We start from the raw sequence: 27146 nt of genomic DNA, 5'->3' as shown, positions 1-27146 counted from the left end.
TTGGCTTCCCGGACCTTATGAACTGCGACCGGAAATCTGTAACAGTTGTTTCGCCTCAAACAAGGTATCTGAAAGCTTAAGTTTTAACTCCGGTATTATGGTATTATCGAGTCAGAGCACTGAAAGAGTTCTGAAGGTGAACTTCCGGTTTTTCATTTTTGACGTCGGGGATGGTGCGTTCTCCGGCGTTGCTTGAGCTCACTAATACATGGTCCAGTGCAGGTACACAGACTCGAGCAACACAGCAACACAATGCAACCTGGCGCAGGGACAACCCCTCGAGCGGGGAGGGGCAGGGGTTGTCGTTCCATTCTCCCAGAAGTCGTTGCAAACCTACTTCCGTCTCTTGAACCCAAAAAAATAATAGTGCCATGTATCCAAGGGAAGTTGTGCTCACTTGATCGCAGAGCGGCGGAGTTTGTGGCAGATTGACTTATTTAGGTAGGAATCATTATAACTTTATTTTTCTTTTTAGGAGAAGTGACTCCAATGTAAGGAAAGATGCACAAATCACAAGCAAGAATGCCGTATCTCATCTCCGGTCGAATGCATATAGATTGCTGACAACTATTTCTTGTTATTATCTTGCGATTGCGACATCTTTTAAGGGGTTCCTAAATTTGTACTTGTAAACAATAACTTTGCTGAAGTCTTACGTTAACGCCTTTAAAGTGACATACATCTGAGCTACCGGTATGTAATGTAAGCTTATTATATATATTAACTTAATTGTCACAACTCATGAACATCCTGCAGTCGAACGATTTATTCCATCATAGGCGGCCCAAACTCATAATGTGAATGCTCAGTTAATGTAACGATTTGTAGGGTTTACATGGAAAACATGATCCAGTGCTTTCAGTAAGTTTTGCAGTGGGTGACTGGGAAAATAACGTAGACAGTAGGGTTGTCCACATTATGCCGGCATAATTTTGAGCATAATAGTGAGGCATGAGCATCGAGCATTACGCCAGCATAATAGTAAGAAAAAGTCCCGGAAATATGTCAAAATCTCGTAAATGAATAAATAAATAAATACATTGGAATTAGGTACAATCTCGAAATTGGGATTCCGTTTTCCTGTGGTGAAATATACGTGATAATCGACTGACCCAGACTTTACCACAGGAAACGGACATGGCCATTTGGGGCGACTGGGAGTTTGGGACTTTTAATTATTCAAAAAATGAGTGATCCGGGGAAAATTTTTTGAGCATAAATAATTAGCATAATTGTGAAAATTGTGAGCATAATGTGGACAACCCAAGTAGACGGATGTGGAATCCCGAGTGCTAAAGACATGAGCCTCAAGGGGGGTCTAGGGCATGTTCAACCACTGCAAGTTTGGAAATGCTATTTACAGCATTTTCCAAAAGGTGTTTCCCTCTAAAAGGCAATGGAAATTAGGCAATAAAACACTACAATGATAGTCATTTTTGACAGAAATTGCTCCCTTATTAGTATTCAAATACACTATAGGCCGAATGTCACGTAAATTGAGCACTAACCCCTAAATACGTGATGTACTCGATTTTCGTTACATTTGTTTGACAATATAGACATTTTTTTTTTCTTGAGAAGAAAACTCCGTAATTCAGTGATTTTATTTTGGTGATAGAAAACGGTGGAAAACCAAAGTTTACAGTAAGATGCAAATGATCAGGGTACAAAGTTTTGTCCACTTGTTACTTGAACTGCTGGTGGATTCCTTCTTAACACCTTTTAATCGATTTGGCCAACATTACAGCCTGCCTACATTTATGCAGACCATAATTTACAATGTAAAAGCACATGATCAGTCTTTTTCAAAATGATTTGGGAAATGTGCTGCTGATTATTGTGTAATACTGAAATATCCAAAAGTGGAAAGGGACCTCATATTAACAAATATCTCTCAAAAGAGAATTAAGATACATGTAAAAACAACCAAATTGAAGGGCTAAAGGTAGAAATGGGGTAAAAACCCCTCATCTCCCTCTCCAAGTTGCTTATATCAGCAGAGAACTCGATTATAAGCAACTGGGAATCGTATGGGCTACTCCTGTGCATAGAACTTGGCTATGGTTTAGCTATGGGTATATGCATTGTCCCATAGATTTCCCATAATTTATGCAGCAATTCCTGGATCCTATGGAATTTATATGGACTTGAATCAAGGATCCCATAGCATTTCCATATCAAATGCCAGTACATGTATACCCAGCTACTATGGAAATTATATGGAATTTTGCCAAATACGTAGCAATCCCATAGAACAGGGTCAAGATCCTATAGTATTACTATGGAAGCATTTCCCATCCAGATTCTATGATATGGGAATGGTATGGGGCACACCCATACCATTCCCATACAAGATTCTATGGTTAATGTACAGATTTTTGCCAAATACGTAGCAATCCCATAGGAAGAGACAATAGAATGACAGTAGTTCAAGACAGTGACTGGGTATGTGTTTGCTATGGAAGGCAATAGCCCATATCAAATCCACATAATGGGCCATAGCTTTGCCCATACCATTTCCAAACGTGGACCATATAATTATATGTCCCATATCATTTGATTCCGTAAGGGCACATTATGCCGTCATAATTTTGAGCATAATAGTGAGGCATGAGCATCGAGCATTACGCCAGCATAATAGTAAGAAAAAGTCCCGGAAATATGTCAAAATCTAAATAAATACATTGGAATTAGGTACAATCTCGAAATTGGGATTCCGTTTTCCTGTGGTGAAATATACGTGATAATCGACTGCCCCAGACTTTACCACAGGAAACGGACATGGCCACTTGGGGCGACTGGGAGTTTGGGACTTTTATTTTATGTAAAAAATGAGTGATCCGGGGAAAATTTTTTTAGCATAAATAATTAGCATAATTGTGAAAATTGTGAGCATAATGTGGACAACCCAAGTAGACGGATGTGGAATCCCGAGTGCTAAAGACATGAGCCTCAAGGGGGGTCTGGGGGCATGTTCAACCACTGCAAGTTTGGAAATGCTATTTACAGCATTTTCCAAAAGGTGTTTCCCTCTAAAAGGCAATGGAAATTAGGCAATAAAACACTACAATGATAGTCATTTTTGACAGAAATTGCTCCCTTATTAGTATTCAAATACACTATAGGCCGAATGTCATGTAAATTGAGCACTAACCCCTAAATACGCGATGTACTCGATTTTCGTTACATTTGTTTGACAATATAGACATTTTTTTTTCTTGAGAAGAAAACTCCGTAATTCAGTGATTTTATTTTTGTGATAGAAAACGGTGGAAAAACACCTACACAGCAAAACTTTCAAATGGTCATGCGAATGGCAGGTCACATTCCACAGATCACTTGTTGCAAGTCATTAATTTACCTTTTGGAAAATAACCTAAAACCCTCAATTTGGCTAACCCTAGGCCTAAAAACCAACCTTAGGCCAAGGGTTAGCCAAATTGAGGGTTTTGGTTACTTTCCAAAGCGTAAAACAATGACCTGCAATGATTGCCCGGTGGAATGTGACCTGCGTTCTAGACCTGCCATCGTGAAGCACGTGGCGGTATGGACCAAAGTACCCAGCGGTCTATCGCCAGCAGCCGCCTTCTATTGAAACCTCTGCTTTTCATAGTTTTTTACAGCGAAGAAAATAAAAAAAGTAAACTTACCTTTGCTTCATCTTGTGTCCCTGTGTCGATTTGAGGTGTTCTGGGCTGGTTTTGAAATTTGCTCATATCCTTCATTAAAAGAGAACAAGGCTGGAGACTCGGAACCTCTGAAGCCAGTGATCACTCCATGATCAAGGACGATTTAAGCTGAAAAATGAGCTTGATTTGGCCCTTTGTCCACTCTCATGTGAAGATCGATAACAAACGATATACATGTAGCATACAGGCTCAGAGTCCAACAATAATTTCCACATTCTTAGAGAACAAGCCACTTTCTCCATTTCAAAAAGCCCATTTTGATTCATACATGACATGACCGTTGGAAGCTCTGACTTGGCAGCCTGGCTTAGTGACAATTTTTTCCCATGGGGATGGTTCAAAAGTTCCAAATTGACAAAGTTTGATATTAGATACTCACCCATAGGGAGAAGTGAAATTTTCAACAAGCCAGGCTGCTAAGCCAAACCTTCCAATGTCATGTATGAATCCCAAAGGGCTTTTTAAAGTGGAGAAGGTGGTGGGTTCTTCATGAAAACTGGCTTGTTCTCTAAGCATGTGGCGATTTTTGTCAGACTCCAGGCCCTTATGCTATATCGTTTGTTATCAAGCTTCATGTGAGAGTGGACAAAAGGCCAAATCAGCTGATTTTTCAGCTTAATCTGTCATCGATCGCAGAGTGATCACTGGTTTCAGAGGTTACAAGTCTTAAACCTTGTTCTCTTTTAAACAAGGATAGGAGCAAAATTCAAAATGCCTCAAATCGACACAAGGACACAAGATGCAGTAAAGGTAAGTGTATTTTTTATTTTCTTGGCTGTATAAAACTAGGATAAGCAGAGAGGTTCAATAGAAGGTGGCTGCCAGCAATCAACCGCCGGCTACTTTGGTTTATCCTGCACAACCATTTAAAAGTTTTGATGTGTAGGTGTTTTTCCAACTTTTTTTATTTTCTTCTCTATAAACTAGGATAAGCCAATTTTTTTTGGCATTTCATGTTTCCCACATAAACCCCACAAATCATTACATTAACTGAGCATAATTTTCAAACTTTGAGTCTGGGCCACCTGTGATTCCATCAAACACCCAATGGTTTCTCAAATAACTTCATTTTCAAATAAGCAGTCGGCATTTTGTGTCTGGTCTGCATATTGCACCCAGTCTGCAGTCTGCATTTTGCGCTGACCAAGGTCCAAACAACAACTGTTACATTTATTTGTGCTACAAAATAAGACTTATAACTAACTAAGTGCAAGTTATAAATTAAAAATACATACAGCAGCTGGTCACCCCAAGTAACTTGAGAGCTGAACTAGAACTAAGAAATACCATTGCCTTATGATTTACGTGACCATCAGTGGATCAGCCAGGTTGATTGGGCTGTTCCAAGATCTGGCCTCAATATAAATTCTAGCCTGTATGGCCTGTTTATCAAAATCTTGGTTTTTCCTAGCAACATATGACATTGGCCACTGTAACAATAATTGGCTATTCAGCAGCTTGATTTGTGAATTATTAATTTATGAAATATTTTGTGCATTCACTACTTGCACAAATCCCATAATACACCTCTTCCCCCCCCCCCCCCCAAAAAAAAAAAAAATCTGCAAAGGCATTGTTTTCGACTTCTCTTGGGACATTTTCCTGTCCTAGGAGAAATGGCAAACAATGGTTTTGCTTAAGTTTTGGGGGGTAATAGAGGTGTATTATGGGATTGTGCAAGTAGTGAATGTTTGACTTTGATATGCTTTTAAAGGTTCTGGACACAAACCAAAAGTGCCAATTGCAATTGGCACTTTTACACTTTTAAAAATTACATAATTATTTTTGTTTAGTGATTACTGTAGCTTCCAATATTGTTACTAGGGAACTTTAGAATGGTTACCACTACAAGGATGGAATTCTCCAGGGTGCACTTGCTCAGTGTGCAAAAAAAAATTAGTCAGTGCTACTTGTACTCCAATCTCACTGATAGTCTCTAATTTAAAATGTATTTACAGTAGAAATAAAGTTAATATCAGTAAAGATGTGTGATTTTTGGTGCTTTTTACAATCTTGCTTTGTAAGCACCTTTCCTTTGCTGTGACCTTCATTCTGCATAAGACACATATGCTATCAACCCTTCATTAATTAGTTAAGGTGCACATGACCATTTTGTTGAGGCTTCTGATCATGATGTGGATTTTTACATTGGAATCTTTGAACCACAATAATCTTGCGTATATTTTCCCCACAAGTGTTCTGGCAATTCATGATACATACATGTACATATTATATTTAAATATTGAATAAATAAAATTAATGACTGAGTGAGTGCATGCATGCATGTGTGCGGGAGTGTGTGCGCATGCGCCTGCGTGAGTGCGGAGTGAGTGAGTGCATGCATGAGTGCGTGTTTACATAATTGACTACTTCCCGTGAGAAGCTTGTCAGGACCAATGAAACAAATGATACAAATAAAAATAACAAAGTTAAGAATTCCCAACTGGCTATAAAGACACACCAGTTAGCTATTTACAAAATAATGCATGGAAGGAGTTGAACCAGGGACTACTGAGAAAAACTCCAGATAGTGGTCAGAGGTAAGATTGAAACTGGGACCTCCAGACTAAAATTCTGTCGCCCTAAACACTTGGCCATGCTGCCTCCAGTCTTTAACAGTTATATGTCAATCATAAAATTATGACAGTAATGACCAAAGATTCTGTAAGGACCCCTCTGGCTTCTCTTGTGTCTCTCAGAGTACTTTTCTCTGTCTCAACCAGAAATTTAACATGCCTTCCCTGGGAAAATTTGTAGTACTTTATGGTATAGTTTGCTAAGATTAGGCAAGTTTTGTTACAAATTATGGTATGCCTGTATGTCTTTCAGTTGCAGGTGTCATACACTGCAGATTATGGCTTCTGTTTCACAAGAATATCAAGGGCACAACCAAGCTGATGGATCTGGTAAAGTTAAAGTCACTATTTTGGCTTCTGAATGGGGATCGAGTAAGGGCGGACTTTCCACCATAAACAGAAAGTTAGCCATTCATTTGGCAAAATTCTCTGAAGTGGAAATCACTTTCTTTGTGCCACAATGCAGTGAAGGGGACAAGAAAGAAGCCCTCGGACACAACATAAACATTGTTGAAGCAAAAAAGTTTATCGCTTATGAAGATCTGGAGTTACTTAGCTTTCCACCAGATGATCCACAAATCGAGGTGGTCATTGGTCATGGAGTGAAACTTGGTCGTCAGGCACAAGTTATAAGAGAGCGTCACAAATGCAAATGGGTGCAAGTGGTGCATACAGACCCAGAGGAGCTGGGAATGTTTAAATCCTACCCAGATCCAATTTCCAAGGGTGAAGAAAAGCACAATATTGAAGTCAAGCTTTGTGAAAAAGCTGACTTTGTCGTAGCAATTGGCCCCAAGCTAGCCGAGTCTTTCCATAGATATCTTCAATCTTGTGAACAACATCACACAATTTTTGACTTTACTCCTGGTATTTTCGAAGAATTTCTGACTGTTAAACAAGACCCTGATGAAAGAAAACATTGCAGTGTTTTGGTGTTTGGCCGTGGTGATGCAGAAGATTTTCAGTTAAAGGGATTTGACATTGCAGGAAAGGCTGTTGCCTCACTTGCTGACACTCATCTCGTCTTTGTTGGAGCAGCTGATGGAGAATATCAGGAGATAAAACAATCTTTCTTGGAGTGCGATCTACAAGCTAGTTGCCTGAAGGTTAGAGGCTACGTCAAGTGCAGAGAAAGGTTAATGGAATTATTTTGTGAAGTAGATCTAGTAGTCATGCCTTCTAGAACCGACGGCTTTGGGTTGACTGGTCTTGAGGCCTTGTCAGCTGGTCTGCCAGTTCTTGTCAGCAAAAACTCTGGATTTGGGGAATCCCTAAGCAAACTACCATTTGGCTCATCATTTGTGATTGACTCAGAGAAACCAGAGGTATGGGCTGCTGCCATCAAGAACATCTGGGATAAAGAGAAGCAAAGTCGGCTTGTGGAGGTTCAGATTTTACGCTCGTCATATGAGCGGAAATACAGTTGGACCAAACAAAGTGACGCCCTTCTCGTCAAGATAATCAACCTTGTTCGTGGTATGAGGCTTCCATTTTTTTGCATGCAGTTTGATCATGAATTGAATTTAAGAAATATGTCATACACTAATGTGGATGGCTTGCACTATTTTTCTCTTTTCCCTTAGGATCCATGAAGTGTTTGAGATCACTTTTGATCGGTGTACTCCATCCTAGTTATTGATGAAGTGCTGCTGAGAAAAAGAAAAACATGTCAAATCATATCTCAATGAGACTTAGTGTGTTTGTTTTTCTTTGCCACCAATCACCAGGGTTCTATCTAGGGTATTTGAGGGGTAGAAGCTCCCCCCCCCCCCCCTCAAAAAAAAAATATCCAGCTTTCCCTGTAAAAAATATTATCATTACAGCATATAGGTAACTATATCAGAAAAATCATCCAGGCGTGACAAGGTCAGTGCACATGAAGTAAGTACCAGTATTCCCTGTCTAAGGACACTATAGGACAAAGAAGATGCAGTATTGCAAGCTCCTGGCCTTACAGCAGGCTCGGTTATCATGCTGTACATTTTGTTTATGTTGTTAGCAAATATCAGAGCAAACTGTAACATTGGCAGAACGTGATTTTGACTAAAAGACGAAATGAAATACCCCTGTAACATTTCTCAAAATTGAATATATGCAAATTTCCTGGGGGTGATGGGGGAGGGGGAGGGGGTGGCAATGCCCAGAACCCCCTAGGAAGCTTGGGGTAACAATAGATCCTAGATCAAACCCTGATCACTGTGGTAGACCTAACAGAAAACAGAGATGTTTTCTTCTAAATGGACTTGTATTCGGCATTACGAATGCCAGATTTTGATTCACCTTGTTGGTTTCTGTTTTTAGCAGTTTGCAAGAGGTTACTTTGGATAATATTATAATGATACAGTAGGTGACAGTAAAACTGACAAAACTGAATTAATCACTAGTTGGATTTTAAGTCTGTGTTTGAGACCATAGATTGACTGTGTGTAGCCTGATGTATTTTTATTAGGAGATGCATTTAAGAAGATGTGGTGTAATGGTTAGCTTGTACACAGTTTTAACTGTGTGGTTACATTTGACGAATCCAATTGCCAATTGTTGCCGCAGTGAGTGAGCCTGAAGCGAACAAACAAGGCAGCTCTCTAATTGGGAGAACACGTCGTTTTTTGAAGTGCAAGGGATTGTGTTCAAAGGTGCAAGAGATTGTGGTTATGCACGAATGGGGGAATTACGGTACATGGTATGATCTTTGTTACACAAAAGAGGGAAGAGCCTGCTCTGTTTTTGTCACGCAACAAAAAAATTTGAAATCGTTCAATGAAAAAGGCCAAGAACTCGGAATGTTGGAATGTTGTAGGAAACAAATCTTTTAACCACCTCTCCAATTCTCAGGTCTGTGCGGTAAATCGTTTCTGTGTTATTCATTGAAGCATTTCATGCACTTTTATCTAGTTTTGCATGGAGACACCATGTGGTCCACCAATATGGTGGCCAGTAATTTATGAAAACATCTATAGTTTACTTTGTGGTGAAAGTGCTTACATTTCAGTCGTGAGATAAAATGCATGTGTATGAACACATCTCCTAATGTACTTGAAAGGCTCAAACTGCTGAGATTCATAGGGATAGACATTTTTCTCCGACCAAATAGCCTTGTATCTTGGTGTCACGCAAGGTGACAATTTGGAAATTCCAAATGCTGTTCACGGAACTGGACCCTTGAAAAAAAATATCTATTTCTCAGTCATCTTCAACCTTCTTTAGATAGAAACTGAGAAGACCTTGCTATTTGGATTTTAGAATTTTAAGATCTCACTGTGAAGAACACATGAAAGTTAGAAATTTCGAGGCAAATGAAAGGTATAGACATATGTATTAGAGAAACCCATACATACCGTGCATTTTTATTTCCATATGCATGCAACAATATATTAAAGCCCATAAAGGAAGGCCTGAGGTGTGAGAATTCATGTTAAGGGCCCACGGACGGATTTTTCGAGCGTTGCTAGGGAAGTGAAATGTTACTTCCGGTGACTGACGTCATCATATAGTGAGCTGACCCGAAAACCCACCCACAAGCAAAAATCACCACACGAACTGTTGTTTCCATCCAAGGTTTTTCCTCGCCCTTTCTCGCGCTTGTTCTCAGATCAACTGCGCATGCGTAAACGAACTGACTTCCGGTTTGAGAAAAAACCTAAATTTCCGGCGGTCTTTAAATTGAATTAATTTTTTTTCATATGGCACGTTTCACCTCCAAATACAGAATATAGGTAAGCATTGATTTTTTAATATCATCTTTTTTGAAAAAATTATGGATATTTCAGTATCGTTTATCTCTCTAAAAAGAACATTTTTCAAAATAAAAATAAAACCATGCTTGGCTGGATGCAAAAACGAATACAAATTATGAAACCACTGATTAAATACCCAAATTGTGTAGCACGTAGACAAATTTAGAGTTTTCTTTTATTGGTCACGTGACCATGGGCGTGGCTTGCTGACGTCATATTTAAGGTCACTGGTTTACAAAAGTTAGAAACTGACCAAAATAATGCCAAATTCTCTCAAATTAGTTAACTATTACATCCTTAGCGATGCACCCCAAAAAATACGTCAGTAGGCCCTTAATGTGAGGGTCAGAGGTATGCTCCTCAGTGGAGGGGGACAGGGGGCGGGAGGGGTACGGGAGTCGGGAGAGGAAAGGGCGGGAAGCGAGAGAGAAATGCAAAACGCTACTTGTTGTCATTTATTAATGCTTTATAATACTTTAAAAAAACAAGAACCCAAATGATATCTGACTTGCATTAGCGTCTTCTAGCAATCAAGCAAACAAAAATTCGCTCTTGGGCTGAAAAGCAGGCTTAATTCCGGTGAAATTGTAAACCCTTTCACGATGGTTACGTCATAATGCATTTGATATGTTTTAGGGACAGTGGAATCTTTTTTTTTTTAATTTTTAATTTTATTAATTTACACAAAAATGGACAGCTACTAGCAAATGATTGCACACATACACGAAAACATAAGGCATGCATTACAATAACTTACAATAGCAGATCTATAGTATATTTATACTTATTTCAGGGGAGAGTGCAATTTTCTATTTTCCAATGAACATTTACTTTCTTAACAAATTTAGATAATGTGGGTTTCTTCTCAGAAGAGATACAGGAATACATGTAAAAAAAAATATATTCATTTGTTTAACCAGTATGATGAGTAGCTCTAGTCTGCACGTCAGGGGTTTTGATAGCCCATAAACCAAAGGAGTTGCATTTTGAAAGGCAATCTGTTTAATAGTAAGTTTAACAGTCGGGAAACTTGTCGGGAAACTTGTTCACTTGGGCCCATGGAGCCATTTCCATAGAGCATTTTATAATAGGTTTTGCAGCGCATTTCGACTAAAGTGATAGAGGTCTCAATGGAAAGTGTGGCAGTCACATAGCGGAACTGCGTGTTGTGCCGCTGTCCTCTTAAGACCTTGTGGAATGAATGCAATCAACTGGAAATAATACAGATAGTTGGCCTTTATTTTGAATTTATTTTGAAGGTCATCAAAGGATAGGAAACTAGTATAAACATTTAAGACATCATACACGAAAGTAACTCCACGTTCGAACCAGGATCTCCAAAATAAAGTACTGTTGCCTACAGTTATTAACTTATCATTCCAAAGAATGAGTTCATCATTTGAATTGATAGAGGTACTGTATACTTTTTAAATCTTGGAAATATTGGAGACGTTCCCGTTGAAAGAGAGGTAGCTCATGGTTTGAGGCTCCTTTATTGTAATTGCATTTGAGAAGAACGGATATGCCAACATAGGTGTGAATTCAAAACTGGAATTTAGAATTGCCTTCCATTTATCATCCTAGTCCCCCAACCGTCTCCCAATCCAAGCCAAACACAAAGATTTTACCGGTGTGTAAAAATGTTTGAAGTCGATTCCACTATATTCTAATGACTGATACATGATCATTCTCTTAAATTTATTCCTTCCTATTTTTCTTAGGAAGGCAAAAAACGACTTCAACAAGTAATTCAGGAACAGTCAGCATAGATGTTGCATACACCAATACACCATTTTACAGTTCTGTGCTCAGTTACCAGGCCTTTGAATGGCAGGTCTGAAATGCTTGTCACTGGTAACAGGTAACTGGTAAAAGGTAAACCGGTATCTCGTAACAGGCAACTATATAAAAATGAATGAGTCCCCTTTGTTTTCCTCTACATTTACAGAAACTTCTGGGATCGCCAGTATTTTTCTTTGGATTTCAAAACTATGTTAACAAAACACTAAGTGACCCACGTTTTAAGCCTTGATTTCGAAAAGACACCTCTTTATTTTAACTCTCATTTTCCTATTTAATGGTCTGCCATTACTAACATTATGTTCTTGAGAGAGCTGGATCGAGGAGAAAATGACGTCAAAGGCTCACTAGTTTAAAAATGCAATACGTGTGTACGCCGCAGAATTAATATGCAGCACGGGGGTTTGGGGCTTTCAGACTTATAAACTCACGCTTTGCATATATAATAAGCTGCGTTCACACCCTGAAATTTTAAGCTAGTGAGCCTCTGACGTCACTTTTCCCTGGATCCAACCGTCTGAGGTCCAATCGGTCAGTTTTGAACGTGAATAATGGCGGACCGTGAAATCCAAAACTTACACTCAAAGTAAACGGCCTTTGGATAAAAATCAAAGCTCAAAATTTTGCCAGTCAGGTGTTAAGCAAACACACTTTCAAAATCTGAAGGAAAAAAGGAAGTGGTTTTTTGATCACAGGGGCACTTTAATCGTTCGAGTTTAAGAAGTAGTCGTGGGTGTGCAGTATATGGATGCGATAATGAATGTTGCTTTCGTTTTCCTTTCGTGTCGATGTTTTCTGAAGCCTTCACATTATTGCCTTCGTCTGGATAACGTTTCGAATACAAAATGGGCTTCTCGCAAGTATCACAACGGTATCGACCGGCAAAATGATTAGAGTAAACTTTACGGTGCTCTTGTTGACCTTTAAGTTTGTTCTTTGAAGCTGTTTCTCCCAAGCTGTAATTTCTTTGTTGTTTCGTTAAGAGTAAAACCTCAAGAGAGTAATAGTTTGATCTCTCGCTCTGAATATCGACGGTCATTGTCGCATCCATACACTCACTGCACGGTGATCACCACCACCTATTACTACTTCTTAAACTCGAACGATTTATGTTTCTTGAAATCCTACAAATACCTCTTATTGAACGTTTATAATCTCCTAATTTTAACTCGAGCTTAAACCCTACAAATACGTCTTAATGAATGCTTCTAATCGCGTATTTTAACTCGAGCAGCGCAATCGACTGGTTTGCCCCCTAGCGATCCCAGACGTCTTTGCAAATCTAGGGGAAAAACGAAGGGGCCTGGGGACCGGCAACTCATTCATGGACCCAGAACATTTAAATTCATTTCCTAGCTTTCTTGCGATTCTGAGTTGCTGGCAACAAATATTAGAGAGAGTTAAAAGGCTTTCCCTCAAACTACCCAAAGCTGTAGTTATTCCACTTTATTTGTAAATAGAACACAACACAAGGCAAAAATACTTAATCGGGACCTTTATTTCAAAACATGAGTTAACACTAGAGAATGTTACTGATGTTACGGGAAATTTGTTCATGTCAATACAACTCAACACACGCAATTTAGGATGGTAAGTCTGTGGTTCATGTTCACAAATACAACTTGGTAATGAATAGGCGCTCATAATGGCAGCCACGTTTATTTCGGCTCCGTTATATTTTATGTGTTTTTTGCTTTTCTTGGGTTTTTCGTTATCGAGAGCTACTCATCCTACATTGTTGATGGTAGATGGATGCGACATGTGCTTTTTGAAAGTATGTAGTGGGTTTCTGGACGGATGCGGTGACATTTATTTGGACCATGCTGTTCGTTTGTGTGCTGGGAAACAGAGACTAACAAGGAATTTTCATCGAACTGGTAGAGCGTTGACCAAAATGACTAAGCGGGATTTAACATCGTTGGCTGTTCCAGGTCACGACCCTCCTATTGACATCACCATTTTTGTCGACGTTTCCGTAAATCCAGGGCCGGTCTCTCAAATACAGGTTCGAAATTATTATTTGACTCCGCCGCCTGCACAACAGCCATTACATTCGCAGGTAATTCGTTCCTGCATTAATTACTCGAGGAGTCAACTTTTGACCATCAGGGTCTCAAGACAATATTTGTTATCGACCAGAGTTCATAGAGAGCTTAAAGCCCGTGGTATTTAAAATACAGAGGAAGACGCGCCGGTCGTTTGAGAAAAAATAAGAAAGCTCAACATCGCCGTCGATTTATTATTCATATTCCTACTGACTATTTTGTAAGCAAAAATAACATTTTGGTAAACGAATTTCACTGGAATGCTGTTTCATTGTGCGTGAACGAGAGCCAACGCAATCATCTGGACTATTGTTATACGCGTCCGATGGGTGTTAATGTCAACAATCTCATTTACGTCGACCGAATTCATTCACGATCTACTGATCAACCATTGAAAAGAGTAGAGTTTTGTCTTCTTAACGCGAGATCAATTTGTAATAAATCCAGGGTCATTAGGAATTTCATCGCTGATTGCGATCTTTATATTTTGGCAGTCACCGAAACCTGGTTACGTGGAAACGACTATGACGACTACTTTGTCCAAGATATTTGTCCAGCTGATTATGTTTTTCACCATATACTTCGACTCGACTGCAATGGTGGTGGGGTTGGTATAATACTGAAAAAACATTTCAGGGTGGACAAGGAAATCCGAGATACTTATCGCACTTTTGAATTCATAGAATTGCAACTGAAATACGCCGGGAGAGTCGTTCGCTTGGTGATCGTATACCGTCCCCCATGTGTCAACAATAACTTATTTTTTGACGAGTTCTCGGACCATATGAGTCTTCTGGTCACGGCCCCTGGCTATCTACTCTTATCTGGCGATTTTAATTTTCATGTGAATGATACTTGCGATCGAACTGCTCGTCGTTTTCTTGACATACTTCAGTTATTTAATCTGACCCAGAATATATCTTGCAGTACTCATATATATTGCTGGACATACACTTGACCTTGTGATTACGAGATGTGGAGAGAACTTTGCAAGCAATTTTGAAGTATCTGATCCTGGAATTTCTGACCATATGGCGGTAAAATGTAAATTTTAATTCGCTAAACTGGTACCTCAAAAGAAAAGGGTTTCATACCGTAACTTAAAGTCAGTCTCCGTAGATAATTTGTGTGCTGATCTTCAAAACTCTGAGCTACTAAAATCTGCTGTGCTCTAGCTCTAGACCTTAATGAGTTTTTTTCCTGTTACAATCGGACACTTGCATCACTACTGGACACTTATGCTCCCTTGAAATGTCGTGTGGTCCCTTATCGTCCTTGCATGCCTTGGTTTACTGCAGAAATTGGGCAAGCAAAGAGGAAACGTAGACAACTGGAACGAAAATGGCGGAAAACGAAGACTGACGAGAATCACCGATTGTATACTATTCAATGTCGAGTTGTCAATGAAATGATCAAGACTACTAAAGAGATCTACTTCTCTTCTGTTATCGATGATAACAAGAGTGATCAACGCGTCTTGTTTACCTCTATTAACACTCTTTTATATCATAAACCTGTATCTCGCCACCCCTCATGCACTTCTGACGAAGTATTGGCAAATCGTTTTGATTCATTCTTTTTGGAGAAGATAAACACAATTCGCTCTAGTATAATTGGCAGTTCTGATGCTAAACTTAGATGCGTCTTTTAGCAAGTGTGATTTGTTGTATTTTCGGCCTGTTACACAAGATCAAGTGTCTAAAATAATCAAGTCTTCAACGATCAAGAGCTGTGATTTAGATCCTATTCCATCCGTTATGTTGAAGGAATGCTGGCCGGTGATTCTTCCAGTTATTACCGATATTGTTAACCGTTCCTTAGATTGTGCTATCATGCCTGAGATGTTGAAAATTGCGCAGATCCGTCCTCGTCTAAAGAAGGCAAATCTCGATGATAAAAATCTGGCTTTTGCCTCAAAAGTAATCGAAAAGGCAGTCTCTTATGAGCTCATTGAGAATGTTGATAGTAATGACCTCGGTGAACCGCTTCAGTCGGCGTATAAGTCACTGCAGAACACCGAAACGGCTCTTCTGAAGGTTCAAGATGACATCCTAAACGCCATTGACCAACGCCGAACAGTTGCCCTCCTGCTGTTGCACTTGTCCGCAGCGTTTGACACAGTTGACCATGAGTTATTGCTTCATAGACTTTGTGTTCATTTTGGCATTAGAGGCAAGGCCCTTGCTTGGTTTACCTCTTACCTTACTGCACGTTGCCAGTATGTTACTATCAGAGGCGCGGATTCTTCTTCTTGCAGCGTGATGCACGGTGTCCCTCAAGGCTCAGTACTCGGGCCGCTTTTATACCTTCTGTATACTGGCCCATTAGGGGGCATTGTTCGGAAACATGGAATGATGTTCCATTTCTATGCCGACTAGTCTCAAATTTATTTTTCATTTGATTCCAATACTCCTGAACTGGTTGCTGCTTCAAGGTTAGAAGCATGTGTTAAAGATGTCAGTGATTGGATGTCTTGTAACAAGTTAAGTGTCATTGTCTGAGAAAGTGTTCCAGGGGCCAAAAGTTGTGGTCAACCGATTTGGCTGAAACTTGGCACAGAAGTTGGGTATAATGAGATATTTCAAAAGCCACTTTGGCTCACTTCTCTGAGTTTTAGTTTTGGAGTTACAGGGGGGGTCTCATTTTTTGCCCTTTGAGCACCAAAAATCCAGCCTTCCAGGGGGCATTTTGAAAGTGTGATAAGACCCCACTGGTAAATTGTGCTGCCAAATGAATTTGACCATGAACTCTACTATAATAGAGCTTTCAGTTCATGCATGTAACTTTGTCCTCAAGGTATTTCACAGAGAGGAGCCTGGGGCTAGAGTTTGGCCAAAATTGATGTTTAAATTATAACCCAAAATAGCCATTTTTCAAAATTTCACTATATTCACCTGCCTTCTTGCATAACTTCCAAACCTATACCACTGTTTACTTTAGTCACCCAGTTATCAAAATCAGTTGCGAAAAATTTGGCTTATTATGGTTTATTGAATTTTTGAAACAAACACTTCATGCCCCTCTAAGGCAATGCAAAATGGAATTTTGAGCCTAATTCAGGCCATAAACAAACCAAATTGTTGACAAGAAGCCCTTATTCTGTATTTGGTAAGTGAAAATGAATTGTCAAAGCCAAATCAGTTTCATTGTTTAGAAATAACACCGATTCTTACTTTAAAATTCATCTAAAAGGGGCCTCTGATTAGCGCAACAAACACATAAGTTAGCAAATCAAAGGTGATTTTATTCTTTGAAAACCTAGTAACCATCAAAGAACACAAATGACAATGTTCTGATGTACATATAACAATCTTTTTACAAGATGCTTAAATTTTTCTTTGATTAATTTTATAGTCGTCAGTTTCATGTCATCTTTCCAAGCAAGCATTACTCCAAGCATGGAAAGTCTCCATATTTTGTCAGGCACATTATTTTTATATTTTTACCATTTAAATTTAGCGTATGAAAAGGTTCGTCAACGTATAATCTTCGTCTGACCTTGTAATAGCCTGAATAGTTGTTTTTAATACCCATCAGCAAAGGAGCATGACCATACATACGTAGATTACACAGACATATACGAGCTTCAGTGAGCAGTATCCAGGTGAACTGTGAGTTTCCGATTCCATTAGAGCTAAAAAAATGAAACCATCCATCCACGGTTAGGAGAGCTGGTTATCAAAAAGCTTGTTTTGCTTTTAAAAAGAAAATAACCCAAACAAAGCCTTCCATTGAGATGATGCACTTGTTACTACATCAAGCGAGCTGGCCCGCCATTTTGGACTTGAAGAGTGTGGGGACTGGACCGAGTTCCCGTCCAATCCTTCTCCCGTTTTGCGGGAATTTTTTTTCTGTTTTTCATCAGGTGTGTTCGAAATTCTAGAAAGTGATCTGTTTCAGGATAATTTTTTATGGCACCTTATTCCTTTGAAGGGGTAAATGACCAGTGCAGTGTCACGTCATGGGCTGCCCGGGCTGTGCAAGAAACAGGAATGTTTCCTTTGTTGTCTTGCGATAGTGACGTGACTGCATGATTAAAGCACAAGTAGAAGAGTTCAGGTGTGTCCGGAGAAGAAGAGGAAGAACTGGTGATGCCAAAGCTACAGGTGCTTCAAAGTATCAGTTAGGGATCATATACGCTCACAAACGACATTTATCGTGATCTAGGGGACTCTTCTGACTGAAGAGAAATTTAGAGACGACGATATGTAAAATACGATATTGTCGACTCAAATTGTTTGTTCGCATAGTTGATTGATTCGCATGTTAATATCCTGGGTCCTTAGGAAGAGCACTAAACATTCATCAGATTTGTCCAAAAAAAAAAATAAAATACGATAAGAATAACTTGAAGGCTGTTTTTTGTCTGCTCGAGCTGCTTGTTTACATTAAGCTTGTCACGTGCACACGCTTATCATGCAATGCACAATTCAGTTACCGGTTTCCATTATTTACCCTTTTCGTCAAAGATATTTGCAAACATGCCGAGAACGCATGTTTTATAAGTCAAGTGAGTCAATGAGTCAATGAGACTCACAGTCAATATAGCAATAATTTGTTGATTAAGCCTAAGCCCTCGTTTCAGTGATTAGGCCTAAGCGCTCTCTGAGATTTTAGCTTTCATTTTATGGTTTAATTGACTGCACTAACTCGTTGACTCATTGACTCATTGACTCATGACTCATTGACTGATTGACTCATTGACTCATTGAATCATTGACTCATAAATACTTGACACTCAAACATGCTGCATCTACGTTTTTCGACAAAATTGACATTTTCAGAGAGAAAATGTCACTAAAACGTCGTCGCAAAATCGACCGAATTAGTTGATATTATTGGATTTGCTTGGAATAATGCATAGGTAATGAACACACATATGTCGTACTTGAATGGGAACTGACTCTGAATCGTTCTGGAAGAGCACGGAAGATTTGTGTATATTTGTAGAAAAAATGTTTCATTATTTAATTTAAAAAATTGTTTAAAATAATGTTAACTATTCAATTAAAAGAATAATGAAAAAATGTACCTAAATAAGAGTGTTATCTGCTAAAACTCTTTAAAATTCCGAGGGCCTCTTTTGGTGAATAACCGCTGATTAGTTGTAGTGTAGATGACTCTGAAAACTGCTGATTTGTTGTGCTCAGTGAACAGTACTCTAGACACTGTTGTAGCATGTGGGTGGACTGAGCCCTCTCTTGGTTGGTAGGAATACAGAAAAATAAAAACGTTTTTTCAACGTTTCTGCCTGTGAAATGTTGCTGTTCAGTATTCTCCTATATATACTGCTATTTAAGTTCCAGTATTTGTCAATTTTTTCTCAATATTCTTGAGATTTTCTAAAATTCTTTTTTGTGTCTAAAATTCCCAAAACAATTCCTGCGGAATTATGGAGCTATACCTATTCTAAGTTGACTTGTCTTCGACGAAACAGGCAAATAAAGGAGACCGGTGGAGTCTCAATGCAAGCTTGCTCGAATTGTGCATTGCCAAACGTGACAAGCTGAACTTAAACAAACAGCTCGAGCAGACAAAAGACAGCCTTCAAGTTATTTCTATTATTGTTATTGTTATTTTTTTTATATATATAAAGATATTGCTGAGATGAGTTTGTTGAATGTTTAGTGCTCTTCGTAAGAACCCAGGAAATTAAAATGGGAATCAATCAACTATACGAACAAACAATTTGAGACGACAACATCGTAAATTATATATCATTGTCTTTCTTCAAGTAAAAGAGTCTCGTAAACTGCTTTAAAAATCATTTGTGAGCGTATATGATCCCTAACTGATACTTTGAAGCACCTGTAGCTTTGGCATCACCAGTTCTTCCTCTTCTTCTCCGGACACACCTGAACTCTTCTACTTGTGCTTTAATCATGCAGTCACGTCACTATCGCAAGACAACAAAGGAAACATTCCTGTTTCTTGCACAGCCCGGGCAGCCCATGACGTGACACTGCACTGGTCATTTACCCCTTCAAAGGAATAAGGTGCCATAAAAAATTATCCTGAAACAGATCACTTTCTAGAATTTCGAACACACCTGATGAAAAACAGAAAAAAAATTCCCGCAAAACGGGAGAAGGATTGGACGGGAACTCGGTCCAGTCCCCACACTCTTCAAGTCCAAAATGGCGGGCCAGCTCGCTTGATGTAGTAACAAGTGCATCATCTCAATGGAAGGCTTTGTTTGGGTTATTTTCTTTTTAAAAGCAAAACAAGCTTTTTGATAACCAGCTCTCCTAACCGTGGATGGATGGTTTCATTTTTTTAGCTCTAATGGAATCGGAAACTCACAGTTCACCTGGATACTGCTCACTGAAGCTCGTATATGTCTGTGTAATCTACGTATGTATGGTCATGCTCCTTTGCTGATGGGTATTAAAAACAACTATTCAGGCTATTACAAGGTCAGACGAAGATTATATGTTGACGGACCTTTTCATACGCTAAATTTAAATGGTAAAAATATAAAAATAATGTGCCTGACAAAATATGGAGACTTTCCATGCTTGGAGTAATGCTTGCTTGGAAAGATGACATGAAACTGACGACTATAAAATTAATCAAAGAAAAATTTAAGCATCTTGTAAAAAGATTGTTATATGTACATCAGAACATTGTCATTTGTGTTCTTTGATGGTTACTAGGTTTTCAAAGAATAAAATCACCTTTGATTTGCTAACTTATGTGTTTGTTGTGCTAATCAGAGGCCCCTTTTAGATGAATTTTAAAGTAAGAATCGGTGTTATTTCTAAACAATGAAACTGATTTGGCTTTGACAATTCATTTTCACTTACCAAATACAGAATAAGGGCTTCTTGTCAACAATTTGGTTTGTTTATGGCCTGAATTAGGCTCAAAATTCCATTTTGCATTGCCTTAGAGGGGCATGAAGTGTTTGTTTCAAAAATTCAATAAACCATAATAAGCCAAATTTTTCGCAACTGATTTTGATAACTGGGTGACTAAAGTAAACAGTGGTATAGGTTTGGAAGTTATGCAAGAAGGCAGGTGAATATAGTGAAATTTTGAAAAATGGCTATTTTGGGTTATAATTTAAACATCAATTTTGGCCAAACTCTAGCCCCAGGCTCCTCTCTGTGAAATACCTTGAGGACAAAGTTACATGCATGAACTGAAAGCTCTATTATAGTAGAGTTCATGGTCAAATTCATTTGGCAGCACAATTTACCAGTGGGGTCTTATCACACTTTCAAAATGCCCCCTGGAAGGCTGGATTTTTGGTGCTCAAAGGGCAAAAAATGAGACCCCCCCTGTAACTCCAAAACTAAAACTCAGAGAAGTGAGCCAAAGTGGCTTTTGAAATATCTCATTATACCCAACTTCTGTGCCAAGTTTCAGCCAAATCGGTTGACCACAACTTTTGGCCCCTGGAACACTTTCTCAGACAATGACACTTAAAGCTGAACTCTGACAAGACTGAACTACTACTAATCATAGCATCACAGTTCTGCCCCAAGCCCCAACTATTGTCGCTAAATGTTTGTGGTTTTTGATTCTCATATGAAATTTGAGCGTCAAGTGTCTAGCATATGTAAAGGATCCTTTTTTCATATCCGCAATATAACTCGTATACGGAAGTATCTGAGCGTGGAGAATACCACAATTTTGGTCCATGCGTTTGTCACCTGTAGGTTGGATAATGGAAATGCACTGCTGTGCGGACTTCCTAATTATCTCATTGCAAAACCTCAAGCTGTTCTGAACTGTGCTGCCCGTTTGACTCTATGCAAACAGAAATATGACCATGCAACTCCTTTGTTGATCCATCTTCATTGGCTCCCTGTTAGTCAGCGCATTATTTTTAAGATACTGTTATTGACATTTAAGGCGCTTAATGGCCTTGCGCCAATGTATATAACTGAACTACTGGATAGATATGTACCGCCGCGTCCACTACGATCTTCATCTAGGGGTCTACTGAAGGTTCCTCGGTCCAATACTAAGTATGGCGACAGATCATTTTCCGTCTGTGCACCAACACTTTGGAATAGCCTGATCATTCGAGACTTGCAACTGACCTCTGTTCTCGTAATTTTGATGTGCAGCGCCTTAGAACTGTAGGATCATGTGCGCTATATTAAGTCTTTTTTTATTATTATTATTATTATTATTATTATTATTATTATTATTATTATTATTATTATTATGCAGTATATAGTACGTAAGTATGCTTACAAATATAAGTAGGAAAAGGCACTATTGTGTAACAATCCCTACTGTTAAACCTATTTACAAACCAATTGGTGATAACTAACGAACCAACATTTGAGAAAGGAACAAGAGTTTATATTCCTTAATAACTCGTCGAAACCTTGAATGACCTTGCTATGTTTAGGGTGTGCGATAATACTGCCTTCTGCATATTAAACAAAACCTGGTTCCCTCTATCCAAACCTAAAAACTTCCTAACTCTCTCCGCCGTCTCCATAGAGTAGCCTCAACTATCACATTAAGCTATTATTATTATTATTATTATTATTATTATTATTATTATTATTATTATTATTATTATTATTATTATTATTATTATTATGTTTTTAAATTAAATCTCCCGGTATTAAATATTTAAATACCATCGTTGAAATTTGTAAAGCATCTGTTTGCTGGTTTTGATTGGAATTTATGCCGATGACAGTTGTAAATTTAAACTATTCTACGGTTGCGTTATGGAATGTGACTTTGGACTACGGAATTGAACTGGTATCAGAATAGACTGCAAAAAAACAATAGCACGTACTGACTAAGATATTGTGACATAAAACGACCCTGAAATCGGCGGAAAAAACCTTCGAACAAAATGTAGTCTACCTTCCTCTTGTTAATCGGTCTTGTGTTTGTTGTCTCCATTTATTTGGACATGTAATGGAGGCAGGGCCGTCAACTCTCCCGGACAATCCGAGAGACTCCATATTTTGGACCGAATCTCTGGCCCTCAAGATTACGATCTGAAATCTCCTAATTGATCGCCGAAGTTTGTCATTTCTAGTGAGAATCGACTTTTACAGCGATAAAATTTCAAAATTCAAACGTTTTTTCCTCATAACCTCCGATAAACCGTTCTTGCAAGCGTTGGTATTGACGGATTGCAATTTGAGCGATAATGTGATTGGTCTGAAGTCAACGAAACAAATAAAATGTTGCAATGCCAATGACAATTTTTTCGTACCTTTTTTGACTTTGCCTAGGTTGTGTGACAGTGCACTTTCTGTATGCGTAAAAGACGCAACATGACGTCATTAGAAAATGACGGCACAAGTGTTATGTCGTAATCTATCATCCTATCAATTCAGAATTCACTACTTGCACAAATCTCACAATACACCTCTTTTACCCCCAAAAATCTGCATAGGCATTGTTTTTCGACTTCTCTTGGGACATTTTCGTGTCCCAGGAGAAATTGCAAACAATGGTTATGCAAAAGTTTTCGGGGGTAATAGAGATGTATATGGGATTGTCCAAGTAGTGAATATTTGAAGATTTAGGGGGTTGACAGCCCTGTGGAGCACGCCAGTGGTTGCGATTATCCCAGGATTGCAAAAAAAGACAGGGACCGAAAGTAATCCAGAGGCAAGGACAAAACATTTCTACATGTTAGCAACTGACAAACAACAGATTACATACCGACAGCTTTAATTAATAAGGTACATGTATGGTAATAGCTGATGATAAAGGGACAAGTAAAAAAAGTATACTTGTCTACTAAGTTTTCTGTCTCTGTAACAAATTCTTACCTCATAAAACGAGGACTCCATTCTTCAAAGTAAACGCTTCAACAACATTCATTTTAACGCACACGGGTCCAATGCAAAGTAACATCACATTTGCTTGAACTTGCGCATGCTCTATCAATTTGCTTACATGACATCGTACCTGAAAAATGTCTATCGTGCAAGGCAGGTTACCTTTGTATCAATGAATACCAAAGTAAGAGCGGTATAGTTTTTCATCCCGTAGCGTATTTGTTAAATCAATGCCGCCAGCAACTCAGAATCGCAAGAAAGGAAATGAATTTAAATGTGAAGTACCGGGCCCAATTTAACCTTTATATGGTAACCAGTTACCAGCATTTTAGAGCCGCCGGGACTTTGAATAAAATGGAGGCTGGAGTTGACCTTGCTTTGATACAAACCTTACTGTGTTTCTTCTGGAAGTAGAAACTCGTTAGCATTACAATAACATGGTTTACATGAGAAAAGCAATAGGTCACTTCGGAAAATACCATAATACTCTTTGTTCCCCCAAATTTTGTATAAGCATTGTTTCCAGTTTCTCTTGGGACTTACAATGGTCCCAAGAGAAAACAAGAACAATGCTTATGCAAAATTTGGGGGGACAAACAAAGAGTATTATGGTATTTTCCGAAGTGGCCTAAGACGTTTGTATCAAAGCAAGGTCAACACTAGTCTCGCTTTTGTTCAAAGTCCTGGTAACTAAGCACAGAACTTTAAAATGGTCTATTGTGATACACCTAAGGCCTTCGCTAACAAATACGTACCATATATTGTGAGATCTCTTGAAAGCCAAAGATTTCATTTCGTTCTCATCTTACTCAGCGTTTCATAAAAATTGGCGGCGAGGCATTTATGTGCAATGTAAGATAAGTGTACGCCATGCACTTTCAGAGGTTCATTAGTGCTCTTGAAACCTAGTATCTTAGACTTGCTATGCTTCATCGAACCACGCCACATAGCTTTGGTTTTCTTTTTATTCAGTTAAAATCTCGAAAAGGTTGGGGGGACAGTGGAGTGAAAAATAAGACAGTAAAGATTTAACATGAAAACATCAACATGTAATGAGACTTGCCAATTCCAAATAGATTTTGGGCAAACTGTAACTACTGTATGGAGTGTTTTCACTCGCGTGATCAGTAACCTTGTTTTTCCATCGAAACAAAATAAAACGTTTGCATGATAATAGAGTTCAATTCCCGGAGGATTAGTTGGGTACATCAACATGGCCACCGTTCCATTGTTTAGGGACACCAACATGGCCACCATGACGTCACTTGAAAGCACTTTATATAGGATATGTACTGAATTTCATCCCTCATCATTGAGCCAAGTACTGCAGTTACATATTTTTCCCTCACTTGCTTTCTTTTTGAACAGTTATCCCTCTTCAATCCTTCCTCCCTGGCCGGCAGACCTACTTTGCAACACCTTCCCTGGGAGCCTGGAATGAATTAACAATTATTTCATTCGCTTGCATTCGATACAAGGTGGTGAATATTGTAGCCAACGAGTTGCTTAGTGCCAAGTTGGCAATAACGAATCTCTTATCCAATAAGGGCGAAAGGAATATTGTTTTTATTATTAGATTCTACACCTTCCGTTCATTTTCTGTCAACAGAACTTTGTTCTCCCCCAAAACCTTTTTAAGCTTTGAATTAAGCGACATTTGCTGGACTCATGTGCCATATAAGGTTAAACAGAGGTATAGCGGCTGACAACTGAGATGCAGTGCGCCAATGAGAAAGCTAGAAATGCATTATCTGAGGCTGAGAATTTAATAAACTTTATCTAATTCTGGCATCTCATTTCGTGTGTGGTGTCGCGGCAATGTCTAATTCACAATTTTATTTTCAAAAGCTCGTCTTCGACTTCAAATTGATTGTGAGGCTATCACTCGAGCAAGTGCACAGACAGGCACGGGGACAGCAGTAACTCCACAGCAACCCCAAGAAGTTACTCAGGGAGCGAGAGAAGTGCCTAGCTCCTCAAATGAACAACATTCAGTGGTCATGCCCAGTTTGGCGGCAGAAATTGAATTATATAGAGGGATTGATGCACAAACAGTTATGAATATCATTACACTGAGGACCCTTCAAGGATTAGATCCATCAACACCAGAGCAAATGAATGAGTTTCTACTCTATCTTGAAAGAGTGCACAAAGCCGTGGTTGTTGAAGGAAAGTCAGGAAGCTTAGTAATCACTGTGGAAGTAAGTTCTCTGCAAAGCCTGGAGAACCTGTGGGAAGATTATTCCTCAGGTCATTTGGATAAAATGGCTCAGAAACTTCTTGTGACAAAGGAGCTTCTGGAGGAGTTTGGCCTGCTTGAGGTGAAATTGACAACATTCATCGCTGAAGAGGAGTACAGAGCTTGTCAAGAGTATTTTTCTGGTGAGTTCGATAGAAAATGTGACATATAGACAGTGGGGAGTTAAGTAACTATGACGACAGCAGCAATGGGAATGACACAAAACAATAGCCCTTATTCACGATAGCCGCCATGTTGGTTTTCAAATTGTCATGCAAATTAGCCATGTGTTATGCTGGGGGGCAAACATTGGAATAAAGGCAAATTGCGGAAAATCGGCTCGTCGAAATATTGAATTAACATTGCTAAAAGTACGTTTTAGAATTTAGAATTAAGTACCTTTTATAATAATTTTATATCTTTTGGTTGCCTCCGACATTTTGACTTCTACTTTGTTATCTGCTCATTTTTCAGTAAAAAAACATCGAAGTAACTTGTGTAAGCATTTTATTTTACTACTTAGGTGATAAACATTTAATGAACGTGAAACAAATCATCTGTGTGGCTAAGATGTTCGTGATAATCTCTCGAACTTGTGTTGTTTGCCCCCTCAGAAATGTGTAGCTAATTTGCATGATAAAGTCAAGTCCAACATGGCGGCTATCGTGAATAAGGTCTATAGAGCTTGTGTACGTGATCAGGGATTATGTTTTTTAACCAACACAATACAATATGTTTGCGTAAAAATTGAGTTCAATTCCCAGTTTATTAGTTTGGGACACCAACATGGCAGCTGGGACATCAGGTGTTTATAAAGTGTTTTCAGGTGACTTTATGGCAGTCCTGTTGGTGGAGTAAAAGATAGAAACGGCGGCCATGTTGGAGGAAGGAAAAATTATTTTGTGAATTGAACTCCATTTTCACGCAAATTCTTCCTTTTGTTTCAGCAAACCAATGTGGCTGTCAATAAGCGATATTATCTTTATGCTAATTAGACACACCAGCCTCATTTTAATCGATTTTTTTACATGCAAACGAGGCCTACTGAGGATAATTAGCATAAAGAGAAAAGAATAATTTATTAGCCGCTATTTATGAATTTGTTGTATGCTCTTCAAGTTTTTAATGAGAAAAAAGGAGTGCTGCACGTGGGTATTGCATTTTTGGTACGTTTCTTCACCGTCCTCCGCAAAACACGCAGATTCATGGTTCCGCGGACTCGGTACACGTGCATCTGAATTACTTACTTATTCTCCTTGGTAGCTTCAACGGCGCCATTCGTATTACCTT

General features: G+C 38.8%; 1 protein-coding gene across 7 annotated transcripts in view; it reads left to right on the top strand.

Moving 5' to 3' along the window:
• Positions 1–335: 335 nt before the first annotated feature.
• The window catches only part of LOC138037681 (polyubiquitin-A-like), an 89764-nt gene continuing 62953 nt past the window's right edge, over positions 336–27146 (top strand). For 4 of the 7 annotated variants that reach the window (XM_068883613.1, XM_068883605.1, XM_068883599.1 and 1 more), the window contains exons 1-2: positions 336–441; positions 6519–7741. In XM_068883613.1, coding sequence (XP_068739714.1) covers positions 6544–7741 — 1198 coding nt within the window. In that variant the 5' untranslated portion in view covers positions 336–441; positions 6519–6543. Of the gene's footprint in view, positions 442–4126; positions 4440–6518; positions 7742–11720; positions 11861–25465; positions 26000–27146 lie in introns of those variants that run through there. The other 3 variants (XM_068883583.1, XM_068883588.1, XM_068883619.1) reach the window with 3 other exon arrangements.

The sequence above is a fragment of the Montipora capricornis genome, chromosome 1 (genome assembly GCF_036669925.1).
Source record: "Montipora capricornis isolate CH-2021 chromosome 1, ASM3666992v2, whole genome shotgun sequence".
Lineage (NCBI taxonomy): Eukaryota > Metazoa > Cnidaria > Anthozoa > Scleractinia > Acroporidae > Montipora > Montipora capricornis.
This window is presented reverse-complemented; position numbering and strand designations above follow the sequence as displayed.